The sequence below is a fragment of the Cotesia glomerata genome, unplaced genomic scaffold (genome assembly GCF_020080835.1).
Source record: "Cotesia glomerata isolate CgM1 unplaced genomic scaffold, MPM_Cglom_v2.3 scaffold_28, whole genome shotgun sequence".
Taxonomy (NCBI): Eukaryota; Metazoa; Arthropoda; class Insecta; order Hymenoptera; family Braconidae; genus Cotesia; species Cotesia glomerata.
The window spans coordinates 48,530-74,784 of record NW_025403329.1 but is presented as its reverse complement, the minus strand read 5'-3'; the positions used below and the strand labels follow the sequence as shown (position 1 = coordinate 74,784).

The window sequence follows — 26,255 nt, the reverse complement described above, 5'->3', positions numbered from 1 at the left end:
CAAATGAAATTGTAAACGCAGTATTTAGAGCGTAGTATAAATAAAGTATAAATAAAAAACTTTATTATTAGTTTTAAGTATCACACCGTGAGAAATATTAATCAAAAAATTTTTGGAACTAAATCGTTCAACAAAAGTAAACTACTTTTGCATGAATGAAAAAATTAATATAATTACCAATCATATTGTCAATTCAAGTAATTATAATTTCATCAATAATTTCTCCGAAAGTCATATTTTAAAATACTCAGAAATTGACTAACTTATATAGTTGCATGCTCTAATTAAGAACAGTCACTGAAAATTAGACATAGTTTTTTGTTGATTTCTCCTGTGGATTGTTGTATAATAAGAAAACTAGAATCCATCCTCGTTAAGTTTGAGTGCTAATATTTATTCTTGTTACACCAATAATTATTTTATATTCGTGGTATTATAGATTACCCATTGCCAGAGCACTTGAAATGCGGCCAGAAGCCGCAAGACGGCACATTCACAGAGAAAGGCGACTGTATTAGCCACCAATACCTAGATCATTTGAAGAGCTAGGAGATCTGATGGATGAATATCCGCCTGTCCAGGGTATTTCTCGCGGAACAAGAATTGCAGCCGATGGCTCGGTGGTGTACTTTTTCGGATCTACTGAAATGATAAATCTATTAACTTCTGCAACAGAATTTTACGTCGATGGGACGTTTAGAGTAATTATAAAATACAATTCGACAAATATAAGTTTTAGAATTTGCTGATGTCTGAATGAAATAAATTTTTTACTATAGACGGTTCCAAGAACTCCACGAGCTGAAGAAAATGGATGTGGTTAGAACTGATTTAAATAATTGTTAAATGTGTTGCATTTAAATTTTGGATTATTACGAATAATTTGTCCTTAAAATTTTAGGGGATTCCGGTCTTATTTGTACTTTGCAGCTTAAGAACTAAGGCTTTGTATAACACAATTTGGGAATTTATTATTGCAAGAGTAAATGGAATCCAAAATCGTTTACAACGTGTAGTAATTGATTTTGAGGCAGCGATCATTTCATCGATTAAAGAAACTTTTCCTTTAGTGAGAATAAGAGGCTGCTGGTTCCATTGTTTACGAGTGAGTTTATAAATTGCGATGTTTATTTCTATAAATGTTTTTTTTTCTTTCATATTAAAATTTAACAAAAAATGAATTTCCTCAATGTTCCTCACTATACACTTACGCGCGCAGGAATGGCCCTTGAGGACAACCGTTTTCTAATTTTTCGGCAATATATACTTCAACTATTTAACTATAATATAAAATATACAATAGTTTCACTTTTGATATTCTTATAAACTTTTCCAGGCAATGACACGCAAGTGGAATTCACTTACGACTTCCTCAAGGCAATGATAAGACACTAAAACTGGCTTGGGCTTTATCTCTTCTTCCTCCGCAACTTTTTCACGAAGCTATTGGAATTATTGTTGAGTCAGCGGAACGTATTGAAGCAGAGCATCCAAATGTTTCACTGTTTATTTATTATTTGTATAACCAGTGGCTACCTCTTGCAGACATCGTTTCTGTGTGAAACTCCCCATGGCGTACCAATAACTTCGCAGAATCTTTCAACCGCCATTTGGTAGCTAGATTGAGTGGCGAGTATCCATCACTATTCACGTTTTTGGTAAGTGAATATATTTAATATAAATTTTCATTTTTATTAGCAGGAAGTTAAATATTGAAATCCACATTTCTATTGAAGATTTTAGATCTTCTTGATTAGTTTAGTTTTTCTCAGTAATAAATTTTTTCAAATAAAATTGGATCTTTGAATTCCGATAAAGTTCATAGTTACTGTTGTTATCTGCACAGTAAAAACTTGGCGTCCTAGCGTTGAAAATTTGGCATTAAAAATTTTTATCTAAAATTGAATACAACATTAAATATTGAACACAAAAATTTTTAATAAAAAATTTTTCGACGCTATGACGCAAAATTTTTCACTGTGTGCATAAAAATAAAATCTACTCTATGAGAATACACCAGTGACTTTTTGGAGAAATTTTAGTAAGCACCATATAATATTTCCTTATAATTCAATACTATTTTCCTTTTGTTATTTAAGAAATAAAGAATTCAATTTGTAATTAGCTCAATCTGTAGTGTATAATTTCCAACTAAATATTTTATAGAACAATTAGAAAAGTGATTCATGATACACATATACAATGGCATCGATTGAATGAAGGAATGGACTTGAATCGCCATCGTCGGACAGTCCAACGCAACGAAGATTATCGTATCTATCATCTTCAGGCGTCTTTGGCGTCCGGAAGGTAAAAACATGACATATATCTAATTAATAATTATATTTAGAAAAATAAATATAAAAGTTTTTTTAAACAGATTTAACTTGCCAGAATTTTTACATGCTGCAGTCAACAGACAGATACACGAAACAATGCTGATGATTATTGACAGAGATCAACGTAAGTTATTATTATTATTATTGTTGTTGTTGTCATTGTTATTCGACACTATCATTATTATACACTAAGAAATAACATAGCTTCATAATTTATAAATTCGTTAAAAAAATCTTACATAAATTTTAAATGAGTTAATGAACATAAATATTAATATAGAATTGATACTTGAGTTTTATTGTAGTGAATATTTACTTACCTGAAGTAAAATTATGACAAATAAATATACTATAACTAAAGTTTCTCTTAACAGGGGAACAACGATTACAGAACGTTGGAAATATATCAAACATCGGTTTGTAGGATCCTGATGGCAGTCGTAATTTGTTACGTCCTGGGACGATACAAATGTAATCAACTGCTTGTTTTACGGTCAGACAACTAAATGCCTTTACCCTGGGAGTGGCAGTCACACTTATTGACAGATCTCTTTGATTTAGAAACTTATTGACTAATTAACACTAAGGGATGACCCTCAGAACCGGTTGGAAAAAGGAAAGAGGAGAAAATGAAATATTAAAGAAAAGAAATTAAATATTTACTTACGATTTGAATAATATTAAATAGGTGTTTTATTTATAACTGGTACACTCAGGATGTTGTTACGGAACACTTAGTTGTTTAAACATTAAGTTTAAACATTATGTACGCACTTAGTTGTTTACAAAGCACTGAGCAGAAACATCCGTTTCAAGACTCATATTTATCAGAAAATGTCAAATTTTCCAATTAAGTTAATAACAAAAATATTATAGATAAAAACCATACATTAATTATTAAAAAAAAAAACTTTTGAATATTATTAGATGCAAAAATTTCTTGCACAAGTAGAAAATAATGTCGCATTAATAATAATTGCATTTTAAAACCTTAAATGATATAAAAACATATGAATCATAAAGTAAATTTTAACATTATTTTAATACTTAGTTGCTTATAAAGCACTCAGCAGGTCATCTGAACCAATCATGACAATTTCATGTTCATAAGATCATGGGGCCGCAGTCTTTGAAGTTCCACGAACAGAAGGTGCTGCTATTAGATGAAAAGCAATGTCTCTAGGTCCCTTTGAAGTGTCTGAATCCACAAGGAGATGTAACAAATTAATTAAATAATACATTTTCAATTGAAATTGATACTGTTTCTTCAATAAATTCAAATTCAAATAACGTACCATAACTTTATCAGATGCTGCAATTAACGATATCCCTTCTAATTTGTTACGAGTGGAAACTTTGGTCAATTTAATGAGTAATACAAAATATTCCTACTGCAAGACAATTAAAAATAGAAGGATCAGGATTTAAGAAAGTAAAAAGAAGAACAGGTGCTACAATGGAAACTTTGGTCAATTTAATGAGTAATACAAAATATTCCTACTGTAAGACAATTGAAATAGAAGGATCAGGATTTAAGTAAATAAAAGAAGAAGAGGAGTTGATATCGATAAAAGGAGCGCCGGCAAATAAATAAACACAGGTCGAAACAAGGTTTGCGCGACTGACGAGAACAGGATGACAGAAAACAAAGTAGGGAGCTTCACGCTAAAGTTTAAGGTCTCCGACGAACAATACGAACACAATTACAGAATTCACAGGAGTGGTACCCCACACCATTCTAAGTGTGTCACCTGAGGAATATTCAGAATAAAATCCATCCCTTAGCAGTATTATAAAAAGTAAGCATCGGACTGCCAGTGCCAGTGCGTCAGGAGCTTTAAACTACGAGGAGACCCTCAACGAAGAGTAGTACGAGGAATCTCTCAACAAAGTGTAGTGCAGTACAATTTCGGGAACTCTTTTGTCTTGAATAAGATTTCAATCAACTAAATTTCAATTTCTAATCGACATCTTTTTATTTCTACTGAAATCAAGCATCGATTTCGAAAATTAAAATTAAATACAATAGAGTTAATATCGAATTAGACTCCATCACTCACCAACTCCAGCATTGAAGTTGACAATCAACTTAGTGTTCCGCACTCAACATCGGAGGACCTTCCAGTTTCAACACCTCCATTCTCCAGTTTCAACATCTCCAACCTCTAGACGAATCAACGCCAAGTTCGTTGCGACATCACCTTCAACAACGAAGACGACCTAAAATTCAACTTCACGCAATTACTCACTGACCAATTCCAATCGTAACAACCCGGTAGAGAAGTGTTCCGTAACAACATCCTGAGTGTACCAGTTATAAATAAACAACCTATTTAATATTATTCAAATCGTAAGTAAATATTTAATTTCTTTCTTTAATATTTCATTTTCTCCTCTTTCCTTTTTCCAACCGGTTCTGATGGTCATCCCTTAGTGTTAATTAGTCAATAAGTTTCTAAATCAAAGAGATATGTCAATAAGTGTGACTGCCACTCCCAGGGTAAAGGCATTTAGTTGTCTGACCGTAAAACAAGCAGTTGATTACATTTGTATCGTCCCAGGACGTAACAAATTACGACTGCCATCAGGATCCTACAAACCGATGTTTGATATATTTCCAACGTTCTGTAATCGTTGTTCCCCTGTTAAGAGAAACTTTAGTTATAGTATATTTATTTGTCATAATTTTACCAGGTAAGTAAATATTCACTACAATAAAACTCAAGTATCAATTCTATATTAATATTTATGTTCATTAACTCATTTAAAATTTATGTAAGATTTTTTAACGAATTTATAAATTATGAAGCTATGTTATTTCTTAGTGTATAATAATGATAGTGTCGAATAACAATGACAACAACAACAATAATAATAATAATAACTTACGTTGATCTCTGTCAATAATCATCAGCATTGTTTCGTGTATCTGTCTGTTGACTGCAGCATGTAAAAATTCTGGCAAGTTAAATCTGTTTAAAAAAACTTTTATATTTATTTTTCTAAATATAATTATTAATTAGATATATGTCATGTTTTTACCTTCCGGACGCCAAAGACGCCTGAAGATGATAGATACGATAATCTTCGTTGCGTTGGACTGTCCGACGATGGCGATTCAAGTCCATTCCTTCATTCAATCGATGCCATTTATATGTGTATCATGAATCACTTTTCTAATTGTTCTATAAAATATTTAGTTGGAAATTATACACTACAGATTGAGCTAATTACAAATTGAATTCTTCATTTCTTAAATAACAAAAGGAAAATAGTATTGAATTATAAGGGAAATATTATATGGTGCTTACTAAAATTTCTCCAAAAGTCACTGGTGTATTCTCATAGAGTAGATTTTATTTTTATGCACACAGTGAAAAATTTTGCGTCATAGCGTCGAAAAATTTTTTATTAAAAATTTTTGTGTTCAATATTTAATGTTGTATTCAATTTTAGATAAAAATTTTTAATGCCAAATTTTTCAACGCTAGGACGCCAAGTTTTTTACTGTGCAGATAACAACAGTAACTATGAACTTTATCGGAATTCAAAGATCCAATTTTATTTGAAAAAATTTATTACTGAGAAAAAACTAAACTAATCAAGAAGATCTAAAATCTTCAATAGAAATGTGGATTTCAATATTTAACTTCCTGCTAATAAAAATGAAAATTTATATTAAATATATTCACTTACCAAAAACGTGAATAGTGATGGATACTCGCCACTCAATCTAGCTACCAAATGGCGGTTGAAAGATTCTGCGAAGTTATTGGTACGCCATGGGGAGTTTCACACAGAAACGATGTCTGCAAGAGGTAGCCACTGGTTATACAAATAATAAATAAACAGTGAAACATTTGGATGCTCTGCTTCAATACGTTCCGCTGACTCAACAATAATTCCAATAGCTTCGTGAAAAAGTTGCGGAGGAAGAAGAGATAAAGCCCAAGCCAGTTTTAGTGTCTTATCATTGCCTTGAGGAAGTCGTAAGGAATTCCACTTGCGTGTCATTGCCTGGAAAAGTTTATAAGAATATCAAAAGTGAAACTATTGTATATTTTATATTATAGTTAAATAGTTGAAGTATATATTGCCGAAAAATTAGAAAAACGGTTGTCCTCAAGGGCCATTCCTGCGCGCGTAAGTGTATAGTGAGGAACATTGAGGAAATTCATTTTTGTTAAATTTTAATATGAAGAAAAAAACATTTATAGAAATAAACATCGCAATTTATAAACTCACTCGTAAACAATGGAACCAGCAGCCTCTTATTCTCACTAAAGGAAAAGTTTCTTTAATCGATGAAATGATCGCTGCCTCAAAATCAATTACTACACGTTGTAAACGATTTTGGATTCCATTTACTCTTGCAATAATAAATTCCCAAATTGTGTTATACAAAGCCTTAGTTCTTAAGCTGCAAAGTACAAATAAGACCGGAATCCCCTAAAATTTTAAGGACAAATTATTCGTAATAATCCAAAATTTAAATGCAACACATTTAACAATTATTTAAATCAGTTCTAACCACATCCATTTTCTTCAGCTCGTGGAGTTCTTGGAACCGTCTATAGTAAAAATTTATTTCATTCAGACATCAGCAAATTCTAAAACTTATATTTGTCGAATTGTATTTTATAATTACTCTAAACGTCCCATCGACGTAAAATTCTGTTGCAGAAGTTAATAGATTTATCATTTCAGTAGATCCGAAAAAGTACACCACCGAGCCATCGGCTGCAATTCTTGTTCCGCGAGAAATACCCTGGACAGGCGGATATTCATCCATCAGATCTCCTAGCTCTTCAAATGATCTAGGTATTGGTGGCTAATACAGTCGCCTTTCTCTGTGAATGTGCCGTCTTGCGGCTTCTGGCCGCATTTCAAGTGCTCTGGCAATGGGTAATCTATAATACCACGAATATAAAATAATTATTGGTGTAACAAGAATAAATATTAGCACTCAAACTTAACGAGGATGGATTCTAGTTTTCTTATTATACAACAATCCACAGGAGAAATCAACAAAAAAACTATGTCTAATTTTCAGTGACTGTTCTTAATTAGAGCATGCAACTATATAAGTTAGTCAATTTCTGAGTATTTTAAAAATATGACTTTCGGAGAAATTATTGATGAAATTATAATTACTTGAATTGGACAATATGATTGGTAATTATATTAATTTTTCATTCATGCAAAAGTAGTTTACTTTTGTTGAACGATTTAGTTCCAAAAATTTTTTTGATTAATATTTCTCACGGTGTGATACTTAAAACTAATAATAAAGTTTTTTATTTATACTTTATTTATACTACGCTCTAAATACTGCGTTTACAATTTCATTTGGCAAAGTTGTTCACCATGGCTTCCTGACGTAAACGGTTAATTATTTCAGATCGTTCATTAATTGTGGAACGAACATGATAATGTGTACCAACACGAAAGGGTCGGCTATTGCCGTATCGCTATAATTTTACGCAATACTTAATTTCTGTATTTCTTGCTGCACACAAGTAACGCTGGATCCATCTCTTATATCGTGAATCGCGATGATAGTTGTAGCATTCAAAAAGAAAACCTATAGGTTCCGAATCGTTGACGACGACGGATGTCCATGTTTTCGAGTAAAAAAGGACATATTAAAGACATATCGAAACAATAAAATGCTTCTTAAAACTATCACACTGATAAAAAATTGACTTGACTTCAAAAGCCAAACTCTTGAACTAAGAATTCCATTTTGAAGAAAATAATTTTCTTCAAAATGGTATGTATTCTTGGTTCAAGAGTTTGACTCTTGATTCAAATAAATTTTTTATCAGTGAAGGCACATTATTACAATTAAAATCAATGAGATGTTAATAATTATCGAACTTTGATATTAGATCAGCTAATTCAAAAATGTAAGTGTCAATATAGTTCATAATAAATAATAATATAATTAATAATGCAAAATATTTAAAAATTAATTCATTCCTTGATTATATTCAAAATTAACATCAGACACTTGCCAATTTCTTAATATATTTAGTATATTTTCGACTAAATAAATTGTCATACATAAAAAATATTAGAAAAAATTTTATAATTTTTGTTTCTTTTTTTTTTTTCAATAAAAATCTCTACATATATAAATTTTTGCACTAATTTCTCTGACAAAAATTTTAAGACTCCGAAGATTATATACAACTATTTTCCAATGTTATTTTTTCTTACAACGAATATTATTTATTTTGAATTAAAATATATCATCTCAACAACATTTGATTTTAAAAAATGAGATTAAAGTTAGCAGTCACTTGACAATTTTGTGATTTTATTTAACAAACAAATTTGGTCTAAAAATTCGTTTTTAAAAATTGCATTTTAATTTTTTTTCTCATTTTTTTTTGCCTTTATTTATTTGTTAAAAATATTTAAAAAATTATCAAATATCTGCTAAATTAATTTTCATTAAAAAAAAATAAAATAACCAACAAGATCACTGGTTAAACTTATCACAACATCACTAATTAATTCAGTATGTTTACCATTACTTACATTTCTGTAGTAATTGATGTCATAAAATAACAATTTTATCACAAAATAATTTTTTATACTTTTAACGTTTTATTTATTGACATTTTTATTCGGTTAATTAGTTTTACAAGTAACAACAAAAAGAATACACACTATGCAGACGGTCGAGAAACGCTATTTCTTTTGGAGATAAATGAACCAATCCAAATTCATATCACGCGCATGCGCAATTCTGTACTTTACGATGGTAGCAAAGCCAACATACTACATCACGGTTCTCAAGAGATTCTCGTCTTCAGCTTCAGTCAGTGCTTGGTATTCGACTCGAGCGGATATGTTTTGTGACAAAAACACCAAAGACATTAGAATATTAACCAGATTCTAAAAAAAAGTATGATTTAATTTTTGCCGTTTCATTGTTCTAATAATTATTACTAATGGTAGATTTTAGTAAAAATATTCTATTCATATATATTTGTTATTCCGTGGCTTTTTAAATAACTAAAATCTAATGTTTGATGAAAACAATAAATGTTCATTATATTAGAATAGAGAACGTAAATTTATCTCAACAGTTAAATAAATTTTTCATTAAATAATTTATTCTTTATATTTGATACAGTAGTATAGGTGTCAGTGATTTTTGATCATTATTACATGTGAATTTAGTTTGAAATCGATTTTTCCATGTGTAATTAATAATAAAAATCTGTAGTAATTTATTACTATTACTAATTTTTATGTCTGCATTTCATATAATGAATCAACGCGGTAACTTTTCGATTGTTGGTATTAAACATTTATTTGTACTATGACTATAATATTTATAATGTAAAATCTATTACCCATTTAATAATCTTTATTTTTTCATCACAAATAATTCTTTGTTTGTGATGAAAAATATATTTTTTGATTATATGCAAAATGTTTTTTAAGTAAAATAAAGTGCTTGGTTATTGATTTGGTGCGAACTGTTATAGTTAAAAAGGTTAATCAGTCAATAAGTTTTCTTTCTAGTCAGCTAGTTTTAATAAGTTAAAACGCAATTCGCCGCGGTGATAATCGAATACAATTTTTAATGTAGATCGCAAGTATAAGTGCGTCATACACTCATATTATAGTGGTTCAACTTATTTTACAACTGAGATAAACTATAAACTTATCCCTTCGTTGGTCGCGCTTTTTAGTTTCTCGCTCGCACTTTAGCGAGTCTCTATAGGTTGAGTAGTTGTTAGGCGGCGATTCGCTCATAGCGCGACCAACGAAGGTTATACATGCATAGTAAATAAGTCACTATAGTAGCGTCACTGTTACTTATTTTAATAATCCTGCATTTTTTTCCATTCTCTTTGTGTGCGGAATTTCACGAAGCGTTATTTCATTATCGCTGTTGACAAGTTTTTAAACACAATATATATATATATATATATATATTTTATATGTACAGATTAGGACTTCCAATACAATAGATATTTATAAAATTCCAACTACTGTGTGTCGTATCTTTTGTCCGCTATTAATTTATAACACTCGAAAGACAACATGCGGCCATATTTTGATGTGCATATAGCTCCACGCTGCTTGTGAGTGGTTGCGACCGTTAAATCGTGGACGATAGATGATAGCTATTTACTTATTTTCGCTTCATTCCCCTTCTATGAAAATTCGATGCTTTTTTTAGCAGATTTCATAGAAATTTAACTATTGCAAAGGTCCTATCAATTTTTATTCTTCAACAATATTTTTTAAAAATGTCAAATTAATCGTGCTGATAAAAAATGTTAAATTTTTAATTTTTAATTTGATAGAACAAAGAACAGTTGTATTATTTTTGATACCCACCCGTATATCCAGGATGAAAATCTTAAGTTTGCCTTGGTAAAATTGCTGTACACCTTATTAACTCACCAAAATAACTTTTTAACTTCAAAAATACTTTGAAGTCTAAAAATTAATAGAAACGTAAGTTTAATTTTAGTTACCTGAGAAATAAAGCTCAATACGCCTGTTGTGTGCGAATATCCTTAAAAACACGGATGTAATAGTAAATATATCATAAAATTGTTTTTTTTTTTTTTTATTTCTATCAACCAACTCAATAATTTAATTATTTAAGTCTAATAAAAACTATTGATATTAATTACTTATTATAAGTTTAATTGTAATTAACAGAAAACATGAATGAATCATTCTAAGATAACCGACTAGAAATTGGAGATATTATTGAATACGAAGGGATTCCCTTTGTTGTTTTTATCGATCGTCAATAGTAAGCAAATTGACATGTATATATAAAGAAACTCACGATTGTCCTGCAAACTTGTGGTTATGGAATAATGGTTGTCAAGTCCTAACCAAATTACACGAAAATCACGACGAAAAAGAAGATGAAGAAAATATCGATCCAAGGGGTTTGCATCATAACAACAATGGACTGAAGAATCTTCAACGTAAACGGTAAATAAGTGATTCGTTTTAAGTAATAAAAATGCTAACAATAATAATAGTTACATTCTTAAATAATTGATAAATTAATTTTTAATTTTTATATGTATTACAGGGGTGGAGAAAAAATCTAGCCATCGTCCAATGAAAATGCCCAAACGTGGATCGAAACCTCCAGCCGTGCCTAAAACGTTGGCAAAATTAGAGGATATGCTCAATAATTATCCATTGATTAAGCATTACTATCAAGGATCTTTGAGTACCGCTGATGATGAGTCAGCTTTTATTTTCGCTGACAAAGATATTCTTGAACGACTACATACCGAAAATATAATATATATCGATACCTGTAACCAAGTAAGTTTGTCATTGCTTATTTAATTTATTTACTTTGTTATATTAGGAACATTTATGAAAGCATGTTTCTATTCAGAATTTTTAGTGTCAGTTGCATAAAAAGTAATACGTATAATTATGTATATTGAAATTTAACGTGATAAATATGATTTATATATAGTTAAAAATTTATGGAATAATTTTCGTTGGTATTAATAAGTTGATTTAATTTCAATACATGTGTAATTGTTTCTTATCAGCTACCATTTGACTGAATTTTTGGCATAAAAAAGTCAATAATTTTTATTACATTGGGGATAAAAATTACAGTATGTACAAAATATTATATAATTTCAAAATATTAATAATTACAATTCCGAATTGTGTGCTGATTATAAAATGAATTAAAAATTTTGTGAACTATGAAAATGACTATGACTAAAATCTCTTAAAATTATTGAATTTATAGGTGTATGAATATAAATATCAAATAAATAATTTAAATATCTTGAATTTTCTTGGAATTTGAAATTTCTGTACTTGTCGTTTTAGTTATCCGAAAGTCAAGGGGTATATCGATATATCTAAAGACAAAAAATAAAAAGTAGTTTTTCTTTCCCAAGACTTTTAGATTCTTCAAAATTTTGAAATTTAGTTAGTTAAGATTTTGATTGCAAGAATTTGTAAATTTTTGGTAGAAAAAAAATCACAAAAACTTTTCATGAAAAAATTACAAATTTTAATTTAAAAAAAAAAAGGTAGTAAAACCAAATTTGGAGACATCAATTAATAAATTTGAATAATTTGTAATTTTTAAATAATTTCTTAATGATTAATAACATTTTTCATCATTTAAATTTGAATAAATTTATTCCAAATTATTAAAATTTATTGAAAAAAAAAATTTATTCAATCGCACCACAATTTTAATTTCAAGTGATAATTAAGTAGACTCTATGTAGCTGTTAAAGTTTAATCACAGACCCATTGTAACAAATTTATTAGTCTCTTTTCTTTCTCGCGTTTGATTCTTGACTTCTTAACCGAATCCTTTCTTTTAATACTATCTAACCAAAGTTAAGGAATATTACAGTCTGAAAAACACCAAATAACTGTTTTATAATATTTACAATTATAAAAGGAGCTAAGTAAATTGAGTACATTCAAACGAGGCATGCAGCATTAATCACCAAAATTAATTAAGCATGAGTGAAATATTACAATGCAACATAACGATGTTACGTTTTATGTAACATACAAATTAGATCAGTGAACAACCCTAAAAATACGACAATTTGCCTAAGCCGCATGATAATCAATTGATTTGTACAAGAGATATTGTTTGCAATTTCTTGTGAAATCATTTGGCAGGAAATTAGTCATGTTTTAGTGTTCAAAAAATTTTTCGAAAGTATAATCGGGAAAAATAAAATGTTCATCGTATCAAGCGTTGAATATCAGGCGAGGTTGTATTTTGCCACATCCTCTTTTTTTAAATGTAAAAGGAAAAAACGCACGCAAGCGCGAGCTGGAATTGACACTTGTATTTCTACTCTTCATTTTATTTTTATTATGAGACTCAACTACCACAGGAAGCATAATGGATTTAGCCTGGAAGAGTAGAATGTTCATGAGAACAAATAATTTTTTCAGAATATACCGAGAAAGTAGGTAATTTTTACCTATACCGATAGTTAGATGTACTAATTGAAGCTTATCTCATTCAATACTTACTACACAAAAACATTAAAGAAAGAAGAAGCTAAGAAAATATTGTATGGTTCAAAAACGACAATGTCTAAGACTATACTTAACATATACGTGTATAAATTTTCGCACCAATAGTATTTTAAGCTATAATTTAAGCTTCCATACTTATGCTTATACTTTGAGCTTCAAGATAATTTTTTTTCGTTCATTAATATGTTTAAAAAACTATATAATATTTCAAGCATACAACTTTTCAAACAAAAATTATTTAAAAATCTCATTAATTTTTATTCTTAAACAATATTTTTGAAAAATGTCAATTTATATCATGCTCACAAAAGTATTAAAAAATGTTCAATTCGTAAACAAATAACATATTGTTAAACATTAGTACTTTTAATTAATTTTTTCAAACAAAACTTCAAGTTCGTTTTCAGACTTATTATAAATAAATAAATTGAACAGCACCTTATTATTAATATTAAATTTTTTTTTAAATCTATTGAGTTTAAAGAATTTTACAAGACTCCTGTCAACGAAAAAATAACTTTCATTTATTATAAACTAGCCTTAATTAACTTTGCATGCATCAAAAATATTTTCCCTATGACAAAAGTTGTTTCAATTTAAAATATAGTCTTCAATTAAAAATAATTTAGAAAAAATTAGATGATCTTAAGCAAACAAAAGAATTTTTAAACTAAAATACATTTTTTAATTTTACTATCAAAGTTATTTTTCCATTTGATTGAAAACAATAAATAAAATTTTGTTTTAATCAGTAAAAAGCTACTGTTTGAATGGCAGGAACATCCAACTCTTTTTCTTTCGTTAATTTGCAAATCTAGTATCGGTACCACTTCAAATTTTATTACTACTACTATTATTAGTTCACTATAGGAATCACTGTATTTCAGTTGATTCGTCTTTATTTTACTTTAATTTTTTTAAACCAATCTACAAAAAAATTACTTCTATATACAAAAATGTTGAATTCTTTGTATTGTTTGATCTATTACAGTTAATACCTAAAACACCCAAAATCAGCACATTATTAATGATTCTTGCACAGCGTGGTGATAAAAGTAAGTTTTTTTTCATATATACCTTCCACATGAAACTAACGTCATGATGGTTAAACATTGAATAATAATTTTCATTTTTCTTTCCTTCAGTCCTTTCCAATCATGCTATGCTTATGCAGTGGACGATCACAACCATTATTTTCCGCAATTTTTGGCTTTCTTCAACAGCAGGGACCAACATTATGCAACAATATTGACACAATTGTTTCATCTTTAGAGAAAAGAACTGATCTCCTCCATCAGAGAAAGTTTTCCATTAAAAAATGTTAGATATGACTGGAAAAATGTAGTTAAGGTAAATGAAAAGTTCAAATAAATAATTTAAAGAATTCAAAACTCGTATAGAGTTCGCATTTCAAACCACATAAGGTAAAAGCCCTAATTATTGACACTATGAGAGACAAAGTTATGATTTGATTTTTTTAAGAAATCAATTATTAATATTGTTGAATTTTGTTTGTGGTAATCTCTCAAGTGATGTTTTACTAATCAATTTCTTTTTTTTTTTTAAATAATAATCAGTAATATTGACTAATTAATGAAATAGAGTATCTGGTTATAACAATTATTGACAGGTTAAAAACTGATAGATGTAATTATTGACATGCATTAACCCAAATTATAGAGACCTATACCGCGCATGTTTCGAATCATCTGCTTATTGTTATTTATCGAAAGTTATTATTAAGTAATCAATATTAGTAAAGTTTATTAATAGTAATTTCCATAAATGTTTTATTACATAATTACTATTAAAAATATAAAAATTAATTTTAAAATAATTTATTGAATCAGTAGAGTTCAAGCTCTTACAGTAAACTTTTAGAGTAAAAAAGGCGTCATAGTTCTGTCGACTGGCTGTCAATATGAGATTCAACTTAAAAATTCTGAACTAGTTATTGACACCCATTATGTGAATATTAAGAAGCATACAATTAATTTCGATTTTTCATTTTTATAAAATTCTGATATAATATTTGTTAAGAAAATAGACGCTCGTAAGCTGGTTTGATGAACTGGTACTAAGTTTATTTTTTTTAATAATTAACATTTAATATTTTGAACTGGCAGTAATTTTTAAATTTTTAAATTAATTAGTATTTAATAAAAATTTATTTGATAGTTATTCATATTACAGATCATTAAATATACTTAAAAATAATTTAGGGTGTCAATATTTACACCCTGTCAATAATTGGAGCTTTTACCTTATTTGATAACTTTCAAATAAGATAGTATAATCATAATTGTTCTTATTTTATGAATTTAAGAATTTGACTCGTGAATGGTGCCAAAAAAACTACCGATACTGAGTCAAGATGATGCATTAAAGTTCTCATAGGCACTGCTATTGGTTCCTATAAGTCTTCGAGAAGAAGCTTTTAATAAAATTTTGGAAGAAGCTGAAAAAATTGAAGATGCTTATAAAGAAATGCCAAAATATTTAAGATATTTACAGAGATTGGACAGAATTTTAAAAGTTCCGGACCAATAAGAGTGATAAATATCACAGGAACTTTCGCTCAAGACTTGATCGAGCAGTGTGGAACTGGGGACCTATCGATATTTACATTATTATGTGAGACATTTATTATTTATTATAGAACGACTTTCAAATCTTATTGTAGTGAGTTTATATAATTTTTATTAATTGCTTGATATTTTGGTTTAGCGACAATGAAAAGTGCCCTGCAAAACGGGTCACTGCTCTTAAAATCTACTCAGTCTAGTACTCCAGTGATTGATCATTTCTCAAATCAGCACATAAGTGATTTAAGAAATTTAGTTGAAACAGGACAAATAACAATCGAAACTTTCTTGATCGAAGTGATAGAGCTATATATGAACGAGTTAATTTCACAATTTAAATCGAGTCAAAAGTAAGATTAATATCATTTCACATCTTAATAAATATCGTTTGATTGTTTTCAAAAATAAATTTATCTCATTTCATGCTATTTTTTATTTATCTAGAGTCCGATATCAAGTCACCAGTTTTCAAAGAGATCGAGGATCTAAAAGAGTCGAAGATGAACGCAATAGGTATCGAACTTCGAATGAGATACAACCGGTAAATGTGAACAGTATTGATTCGTTTCGTAAGACCACCAGCGCTACAACAAAAAGTATTGGCACCTTTGGGAAGACCCAGCAGCAGTTATCACCAGCTTTTCAAGCGCCTAAAACCGTGCTGCATCAATCAAATGAATATTCAACACCGTCTGTAGATTACTCTGGACTACAAAGTACATCCACAAGACTGAGATTAAATAATCCTTGTGCTACGGCTACGTATGTTCCTCGTAGTTTAAAACACTCTACACCGCAAAAAAAAAAAACCAGTTGGCGCTAATCCTACTCTAGGGTTTTCATTGGAGAGCGCAGGTACGGATTATAGTCTTGACCAGGAATGCGATCGTGGTAATGATTTTTTATTTTTCATTTTATTAGCTATTCACATAGCAGCTATTAACCGCAATAAACAAAACAATAATGTATTTCTTATATTTCCAGAATTTGAAAGAACACGTCGAAGCCTCAGAAACTATTGGTGAAGATGAGTTCCCTGATTATCGACATGAATCGAAATTCAAATCACGTTTTCCACAATTAAGAAATAATGAACATCCAACTTGGAATGTAAACACCACCAGCACTGGAATGAAAAGTTTTGGCACCTTTGGGAAGACCCAGCAGCAGTCGTCACCGGCTTTCAAGCGCGAAAAACCGTGCTGCGTCAATCAAATGATTATCTAACACCGTCTGTAGATTACTCTGGACCACGAAGTACATCCACAAGACGGAGACTTAATATGTCTTGTGCTACGGCTACGTATGTTCCTAGTAGTTTAAGTGACTCGACACCGCATAAAAATCAGTTTCCGTTAATCCTACTCTAGGGTTTTCATTGGAGAGCGCAAGTACAGATTTTGGCTGGACCAGGAATCCGATCGAGGTAATTATTTTTTAATTTCACTAGCCGTTCATGTCATATTTCGCGTGCCAAAATATAAAAAGGCGCATAATTTTTTTTTTATTACCAATCGACTGGTAGGCACATTCTTCACCTAAAAATGAATTATTGATTGACTAACGCTAAACGAGCGTGTGTAATTATGCGTCTTTTAGCGTCAGGAATTGAAAAATTTTATGATCTAAAGCTTAAGGGGCCTATAAATTTTTTTCTAAGCAATTCATTAAAATGTTCATTTTTAGCCTAAAATTAAAAAATGGTAGAGTCATAAAGGCGTACTTTAACTACATACACTCCTTTAAAATTACAATTATAAATATTTAAAAAATTGCAAACTATGCGTGATTGCATTAATTTGTTATTATTTGAAAATTAATTTAACCCCATTAGTTTTCAATTAATTTATTGATCCATTGCTTGTATAAAATAGTTTTAAATTATTATTATTTCAATATTGTTTGAGTACTTAACAGCCGATCTTCTCTTTTTTTCGCGGTACACTAACTACAGCAAACGGTACTATCCTTGTTGCACTCATGATTATAAAACTATTGAAATTTTGTGTTTTTCTTTTAAATAAATGAGAATTTCGAAAAGAACGCTTTTGCTGCAAAATAGATAATTGAATAACCTAATACGTTTCAGAGCGTTTTTTTTCAAAATTTTTTTAGTCTAGAGAAATATATAACTGCAATCGTACGGACCGAATGTTAAGAAATTTTTTATTCATTAAATTTTTTATTTCATGTCTTGTAAAGCTATTTATCAAATTTTTTTTTATAAAAACTTAAATGTTTTTATGCGCCCTTTTATCTTTAGAATGCTCGAATTTTTTTACAGGTTTTTGTGTTTTGAGTGATTTTAAGAAGAATCACAAAAAAAAAATTGTTATGTGCCCTTTAGCATGAATCCCTATTAACTTGTGGCTATGCACCCTTTTTGTATTAGGCACTCGATTTATCAACAGAAATGAACACGATGATTATGTATTTTTCTATTTTTCCAGAATCACATCGAACATTGACTAGATATACGGATGCAGAATTCCTTGAAGATTCGCTTATAATTGGATCTCTGGACACTGACGCTGGAGGTTATTTTTAAACGTTATTATTTTTAGTGATTATATTTTAATTTTTTACATCTAAACTTTACAAATTTATAATTATGCAGAGTTAGTGACTACTTCAGCGAATATTGACGTGGTAGATATCCATGAAAGTCCCTCATCTGACAACAACGACGTCGCACATTCGATTCCAAGGTTGCTGACAACTCCGAATTCTGAAGTTTTACCTCCACCGGTAGAATTTTCTACGGTTAATGTAGTTGCAGAGGTAATCGAAAATCCGCTTCACAACGAATCTACTGGAAGAGGAGATGGAGGTGATTTTTAAACTTATTTATACACAGAGTATTTAAATATTTTTTATTGATGATTATAAGTCTAATTTAATCAATGCTTTTATTCAGGGTTATCGACTGCTCCAGTTAATTCCAGATCGCTGCCAATATCAAGTCCTGAAGTTCAACCTCCAGCTGAAGAATTTTCTACGAGCAATGTGGTTGCAGAGGTAATCTAGAATCCTCTTTTAAACCAATCTGCTGGCAGAGGAGAAGAAGGTGATTTTTAAAACTTATTTATTTATAGAGTGTACAACTATTTTTTATTGAAAATTATATGTCCAATTTGATAATTTTTTTTATTTTTATATAGAGTCTCCTTCAGGTAATGCGGCGCCAGATATACTTGAGGATACCCTTCGTCTCGGATCTGATGACAGCGATAATAAAGATAATCCTGGAACTTCAGGGACTGCCGCCGCGGGACGCTTTGAAAATGATATTGTCGTCATTGATTCAGATAGTGAACAAGATGGTAAATTGTTATTCATAAGTAATAGTAGTTGGCTAAGAAATCAATAATCAATTTTTCAAGTGTTACAAGTATTAACTTTTTACTTTGATTTCAAATATTTTCAGATGATGAAAACCAGCGCTGCTGCTGCTGTCGAGTAAATCGAGCGGTAATTGCGTACACCGAGTGTAGACACATGTGTGTGTGTGTGTGAGTCCTGTTCCTTAAGAGTTAGAGATGGCCGGTGTCCGATATGCCGGAAGAGGTCGAAATTTATCCGCATTTTTATGAACTTGTAAACAGCTTCTACTTACAAGGAAACTCTCTTCGGTGTCCCCCTCCGATTATGATTAAACTGAGATATGTTATTCTCCGTCGAAATCTAAGAGACACGTATTTTTTTTTATCTGCGGCACAACATTTCTAGGGGTGAAACTACCCCTCAAAGTTTAGCCTCCAAAGGGGTGTTTTTCAAGTTTCGCATACTTGCAGTTTAAATAATCGAATGGGACCAATCGCATAATTTTCAGGGTGGAAAATCATGAAAAATGCTTTTGGTTTTATAATAAAACAATGGATAGAACAAAAGTTATAAGGGTTGAAAATCACAAAACTTTTATAAAACTATTCAATGGATTTCAATGAAACCAACGGCAATCGGAAGAGGAAAAAAGTAGAGAATACGTCTTTCGGGGTTTTTCCGAAAAATTAAGTTTAGGGGTGAACATTCCTAAGCATATCTACATTGACCACCAAGAAAATATCGTTCTTTATATTAATTTCGATATGAATTCATCAATAATAATTTGTTTGTACATTTCTAGCATTTGGAAAATAATAATAATATTATATCTTAATATTTTACTTACTTGTTTACTTCTCATCCCAAACTTTATTTTGTGTATCGGGACATCAAATATTATAAATGTCATGTAATGTGAATTTGTTTTGGAAAAAAAAGAAAAAAGAAAAAATGCTTACAATATATGCTTTACAATAATCAAATTAAATTTAAAAATAATTTTTTACAAAAATATTTAATATTTCTGATGTTTATGAAATTTAATACTTAAATTCATCATTTTGTCATATGCAGATCTATTCAATATATGTTTTGCAATCGTGATGTTCATGAAAAAATGTTGAAAACACAACGACTTTTTGCACCATGAACAGCGGATAATTGCTATATTTTGACAACCAGGAACCTCACAATGAGAATTGCATGATCCGTGAAATGCAAAATCCACAGGATTTTCGAACTCATCTGGTTTTACTTCTGTGTAGCCACTTTGTACCACGAGTACTTGAATAAATTTATGTACCGAGGAGATGACAATTGGATATGTGTAAGTGATTGTAATTTTATAATGTTATTTCGTAAATGCAAGTTTATGTCCAAATTCATCAAAACTGTACGATCCGAAAAATATCGAACAAAATTTTTCCATACTCGGAATCCAAAACATCAAGCGGTTGAATTTTCCCAGTTGTACCTTTTGGTAAGATCATTACTTCAGTATCTTTATTTGTTGGTTTAACGCTTTGTACAACTTGAGGACAATGCCCAGTCCATGAGTCAATTAGTAATAAAGATTTTGGGCCCACATTTGGAAAACACCCTCTCCAACCAAATTTTGAAATGATCTGAAAATTAAAAAATATGAACTATTTGTATCAACAATAACTTATGCGCAAACCAGAAAAAAAAATAAAGAATAATTGTACCTGATGTAAGATTTCCGGATTTTGCTGCTTCTATGTATACATTGTGAGGTCTAAAAAGTGTTGTTTCAACTATTGGCCCAATTATACCACTTGGTTCTTTTAGAACCAAAAAAAGTGGGGATAAAAGCTTTCCATCAGCGGATACAGTTGGTTGAACTGTGTAACTATGAGTAGTAGAAGTAACAGATTGTACAAGACATTCTACTTGCTTCTCTCCTTCAACAGCTAAAGTTCGACCGGAATGCATTTCCAACTGAAAACCACTTTGATCTGAATTATATACGTTTGTTAATTCATAAATTTTAATTTTTTGTTTTACATTATTGACGAATTCCTCAGCTTGCTGTTTTAATGATTTACTATCTTCAATGGTTTTGGACGTGATAAACTTATTTATTTTTCTTGATACGATGCGATGTGCTCTTTTGAATGACGCGATCCACTTTGTTGATGCTTTAAAACGGAAATCTTCCGCACCAATTTCTTTTGAGCTTGTAAGGCCCATCTTTTTATGTCACAATCATGTACGATTAAACCTGCATCTATAGCTGCTTTGAAATTTTGTAATGTATATTCACAAATTCTTGCTAATTTTTCCTTATAAGTCCCTCCCTGATTTAAAGTATGAGCCCATCTTCGTAACTGTCGCACAGATTGTACCTTTCTAAATTTTTGTCTAACACTGTCTAAACTTAAATTTCTTTTTTGCCACTACGCCAGTACTCGACGGCTTTCAATTTATATTCATAAGATAAATCTTCAACATCCTTAGTGCATTCGTCGATAGGTGTTTCTTGATCAACTAGTGCATTTGCCCACTCTTTATCTTCCACGACTTCCATCGTCCAATCTTTATACGGTTCTTGGAAATGCAAAGAACTTTCTTCGACCATTTCGACTCCGGAGTATTCGTTCATAGCATTGAGTAAAATATTTTCAAAACTTTCTTTGATTTGTATTTCTTCGTCATTTACTGGCGATTCTGAATGTTCATGACTTGAAATGTTGTTAAGAGTAGTCTTATAACATTTATAGGATTGAGTTTCATTTTGCGCTATGTGCTAAAAGAAATATTTTCTTACAATTTTAAATTATTCACTTATTAAAAAACACGATTATAATATTGAATTATAAAAGATGAAGTACATCGCAGTAACTAAACTAATCTCGAAATGATACATTTATTTATACTATGTTGTTTTTCACATTACTGACTCATATATACTAAAAATATAATTATCTCTTTTTTTGTATGAGATAACGATGAATGATTATTATGATTATAATAAATCATTATAAGCATTTTTTCTTTTTTTTTTTTTTTCCAAAGCAGATTCACATTAAATGACATTTGTAATATTTGATGTCCCGATACACAAAATAAAGTTTGGGATGCGAAGTAAACAAGTAAGTAAAATATTAAGATATAATATTATTATTATTTTCTAAATGCTAGAAATGTACGAAAAAATTATTATTGATGAATTCATATCAAAATTAATATAAAAAACGATATTTTCTTGGTGGTCACTGTAGATATGCTTAAGGGATGTTCACCCCCTAAACTTAATTTTTCGGAAAAACCTGAAAGACGTATTCTCTACTTTTTTTTCCTCTTCCGATTGCCGTTGGTTTCGTTGAAATCCATCGAATAGTTTTTTTTTTATAAAAGTTTTGTGATTTTCAACCCTCATAACTTTTGTTCTATCCATTGTTTTATTATAAAACCAAAAGCATTTTTCATGATTTTCCACCCTGAAAATTATGCAATTGGTCCCATTCGATTATTTAAACTGCAAGTATGCGAAACTTGAAAACCACCCCTTTGAGGCTAACTTTTGAGGGGTAGTTTCACCCCTAGAAATGTTTTTCCGCAGATAAAAAAAAATACGTGTCTCTTAGATTTCGACGGAGAATAACATATCTCAGTTTCATCAAAATCGGAGGGGGGACACCGGAGAGAGTTTCCTTGTTAGCCAAGAAATTTCTTTCAGGGCACATGTTTCTACTGAGTGTTCTGTAAATGAATAAGTACTTAAATAATGTTAAGAAATATTTATATAAATGACGTATGATTAGATGCAATTATTATTATTAAGAAAATAATTTTACTATAGCAAGAAATTTTTTGCAGCTAAGAATATTCGAAATATTTTTTCTTTATTATAAATGTATGATTTTTCATCTGTAATACTTTTTTTTAATTTAATTCGAAAATTCAACATTTTCTGATAGATATGAGGATTGAAACGAATTTTTCTGCTCAGTGCTTTGAAAGCAACTAAGTGCTTACATAATTTTTAAATTTTATATTACAATGTAAGGTTGTTAAAATTCAATTAGTATTAATGAGAAATTATTTGCTACTACAGCAAAAAATTTATTGAATGTAATAATATTCAAAAGTTTTTTTGTAATAATTAACGTATTGTGTTCCATCTACAATTTTTTTTTAACTTCCCGCTAAAAATCTCAGATTTTCAAAAATCGGGAAGTTATTGTTTTACCCCGTTTGGCAAAAATCGAGTTTTCATCAGATCTCGACGTTTGAAGGTCACAGGAAGCTTCCCTGACTACCCCCGCGATGTTGTCACTATGTCTGTATGTATGTATGTGTGTGTGTGTGTGTGTGTGTGTGTGTGTGTGTGTGTGTGTGACTATGTGACTCGCTTATAACTTTTGAACGGTTGAACCGATTTCATCGCGGTTGGTGCCATTCGAAAGGGCTACGCTGAACTTAGATTTCCTGAGAATTTGAACCGATTCGGACCGATAGATTTTAAGAAATCTTGAAAAATCTTAAAAAAAATAAGAAAAAAATCATTTTTGAAAGTAGCTTTTTGGAATATCTTTTAAACGGCTCTATCGATCAACTTCAAAAACTAATCCGCTCTTAAGCTTGAAAACCACGCCGATCGGCGTCAACCCGATCAAAATCGGTTGATTCGTTCGAGAGATAGCGTGAACGAAATAAAACCGAAAACCGAAAAAGTGTTTTTTCACATAACTTCGTCATTTCTACTCGGATCACTTTAGATGACATAGCATAATTTATAGAGCTTAAAAACCGCGTCGATTGCCGCCAAAACGTAGAAATCGGGTAATTAGTTCAAAAGATATCGTCAATAAAAGATTTGAAAGCAAGTGATTTTTTAAAATCGCTGCGACATTTTTAACTTCCCACTAACAAAATCAAAGACTTTCAAAAATTAGGAAGTTATTGTTTTCACCCTGTTTTGAAAAAAATCGAGTTTTCATCAGATCTCGACGTTTTAAGGTCATAGGAAGCTTCCCTGACTACCCTCGCGATGTTGTCACTGTCTATATGTATATATATATATATATATATATATATATATATATATATATATATATATATATATATGATGATGTGTGTGTGTGTGATGTGATGATGTGTGTGTGTGTGTGTGTGTGTGTGTGTGTGTGTGTGTGTGTGTGTGTGTGTGTGTGTGTGTGTGTGTGTGTGTGTGTGTGTGTGTGTGTGTGTGTGTGTATGTACGCCTCTTATAACTTCTGAACAGCTGGACCGATTTGATCGCAGTTGGTGTCATTCGAAAGTTTTTTCGCCAAACTTAGATTTCTTGTAAGTTGAAACCGATTCGGACCAGTAGATTTCGAGGAATTGCAAAAAAAGTGAAAAACAAAGTGGTTTTTTTTTTTATTTTCTTTGAATATCTCCGAATTGGCTGAACCGATCAATCTCAAAAACTTATCAGCTCTTAACCTTAAAAACCCGCATCGATCGCCACCGAAAACATCAGAATCGGTTGATGCGTTCGTGAGATATCGTTGTCGAAAAAAATTGAAAAAAGTGTTTTTTTTTTGTTGAAAATTATTTATAGATCTCAAAAAACTACATCAATTGCCGCTAACCGCGTGCAAATCGGTTTATTCATTCGAAAGTTCTAGCATTCTGAAAATAAAAAAATCGCATTTTATCGAACTTTAATGAGATTTTTGAGCTCGAGGAGCTCAAAAACTTCATAAATGCAATTTTAAGCGCTTAGGTACGAAATGAGCGGGAAGTTGCAGGGATGGCCTTCAGGGTCAACCGTTTTCCTAACTTTTTTTTTCAATTTAATTCGAAAATTTGAAATTATCTAAGGAATATGTGTCTTGAAACGTATGTTTGTGCTCAGTGCTTTATAATTTAAAATTTTCCAATTAAATTAATAAAAAAAAAAAAAAAAATATTGTAAATAATAAACTAACCCTAAATTGTTACAAAAAAAAGTTTTGAATATTATTAAAAGCAAAAAATTTCTTGCTAAAGTAGAAAATATTTTCTCATTGATACTATTTGTATTTTAACAACATTAAATTATGAAAATAAAATTTAATATTATTTAAGTACTTAGTTACTTACAAAGCACTGAACAGAAGTAATAATTAATGTATAGTTTTGCAACTACGAAATTTTTTTTTTTAATTTTATTGAAAATTTCAATATTTTTTTCTTTTTGTTTCCTTCTTTCTTTGTAAACAACTAAGTGCGTACATAATGTTTAAATTTAATTTGTAGATTTAAGGTTGTTAAATGCAATTAGTGTTAATGCATAAATATTTAAAATAGTTAATGATAAAAATAAACATTAAAGATATGAATTTATAATTATTTAGACTGTATTTTTATTTTATTCAAACCATGAATTATTTATGCTTATAATTTAGTCAAATATTTGGAAAACGGTTGAGCTTAAAGCCCATTCCTAAAACTTTCCGCTAATTTCGATGTTTTCGAGCACTTTTAGAAAATTTATTATCTTTAATTCAGAATGTTTACAATAACAAATGTACAGTGTTTGATTGACATTTGAGGACATTCTGTTTTCAAAGATTTCTTGTCGTGATGATGATACAACTGCTGTGAGTAAAATTTATTTTTAAACTAGAATTTATTTGACAAATAGTAGTATGTTTTTTGTTTATTAATAAAGAACAATAAACAACATACAGAAGGCTATAGATGCAGATATAAGCACAGTTAAGTACGTTTTTGAATTTCATCTTTTAACTTTAAGATAATTTTAACTAATTCATGCAGCGCTATAAGGTAATAACTGTTAGGTTGTTTTCTTTGTTACCAACGCTTGGTCCTTATCTACGGATTGTTGAGTACGCTCTGTATGGAATATAGTTGCCTTTGACTACAGTAGGAACAAAATGAGATTACAAAAAGTGAGTAGTAACGGATTTATATTTGAGTACACTTGGATTTGAGTGCAGTTGTCTTG

At 30.0% G+C, this 26,255-nt stretch overlaps 1 protein-coding gene and 4 long non-coding RNA genes across 7 annotated transcripts; 4 read left to right on the top strand and 1 right to left on the bottom strand.

The window, feature by feature from the left end:
• The first annotated feature begins 1,373 nt into the window (after nt 1-1,373).
• On the top strand, nt 1,374-2,927 carry LOC123274277. Its single transcript, XR_006511482.1, has 4 exons — nt 1,374-1,658; nt 2,167-2,310; nt 2,381-2,463; nt 2,714-2,927. It is a non-coding gene; the product is annotated as an uncharacterized LOC123274277 (long non-coding RNA).
• Nucleotides 2,928-5,467: 2,540 nt separating this feature from the next.
• On the bottom strand, nt 5,468-7,477 carry LOC123274269. Its single transcript, XM_044741836.1, has 5 exons — nt 6,988-7,477; nt 6,871-6,910; nt 6,585-6,788; nt 6,036-6,356; nt 5,468-5,524 (listed from the first exon to the last, which is right to left on the bottom strand). Exons 1-4 carry the CDS (start codon nt 6,999-7,001, stop codon nt 6,132-6,134), a joined length of 483 nt encoding a protein of 160 aa, XP_044597771.1. The 5' UTR covers nt 7,002-7,477; the 3' UTR covers nt 5,468-5,524; nt 6,036-6,131.
• Nucleotides 7,478-8,169: 692 nt separating this feature from the next.
• LOC123274276 lies at nt 8,170-14,460 on the top strand. Of its 3 annotated transcripts, XR_006511479.1 has the most exons (5): nt 8,170-8,248; nt 8,987-9,255; nt 11,037-11,321; nt 11,425-11,666; nt 14,377-14,460. It is a non-coding gene; the product is annotated as an uncharacterized LOC123274276 (long non-coding RNA). The 3 variants fall into 3 exon arrangements; XR_006511481.1 differs by lacking the exons at nt 8,170-8,248; nt 8,987-9,255 and adding an exon at nt 9,806-9,852; XR_006511480.1 differs by lacking the exons at nt 8,170-8,248; nt 8,987-9,255 and adding an exon at nt 10,660-10,826.
• A 200-nt stretch (nt 14,461-14,660) lies between these two features.
• Nucleotides 14,661-16,316, top strand: LOC123274275. The gene is made up of 3 exons (XR_006511478.1): nt 14,661-14,735; nt 15,712-16,019; nt 16,113-16,316. It is a non-coding gene; the product is annotated as an uncharacterized LOC123274275 (long non-coding RNA).
• An 841-nt stretch (nt 16,317-17,157) lies between these two features.
• LOC123274267 lies at nt 17,158-19,881 on the top strand. Its single transcript, XR_006511474.1, has 6 exons — nt 17,158-17,396; nt 18,421-18,507; nt 18,588-18,800; nt 18,888-19,037; nt 19,132-19,293; nt 19,398-19,881. It is a non-coding gene; the product is annotated as an uncharacterized LOC123274267 (long non-coding RNA).
• Nucleotides 19,882-26,255: the final 6,374 nt, after the last annotated feature.

What these genes read in the sequence shown, in the direction of transcription:
- LOC123274269 (XM_044741836.1), bottom strand. An exon ending in AGCTGAAGAAAATGGATGTG is followed by an intron (nt 6,789 to 6,870) that starts GTTAGAACTGAT and finishes TTAAAATTTTAG; the next exon opens with GGGATTCCGGTCTTATTTGT. An exon ending in GCTGGTTCCATTGTTTACGA is followed by an intron (nt 6,357 to 6,584) that starts GTGAGTTTATAA and finishes AAACTTTTCCAG; the next exon opens with GCAATGACACGCAAGTGGAA.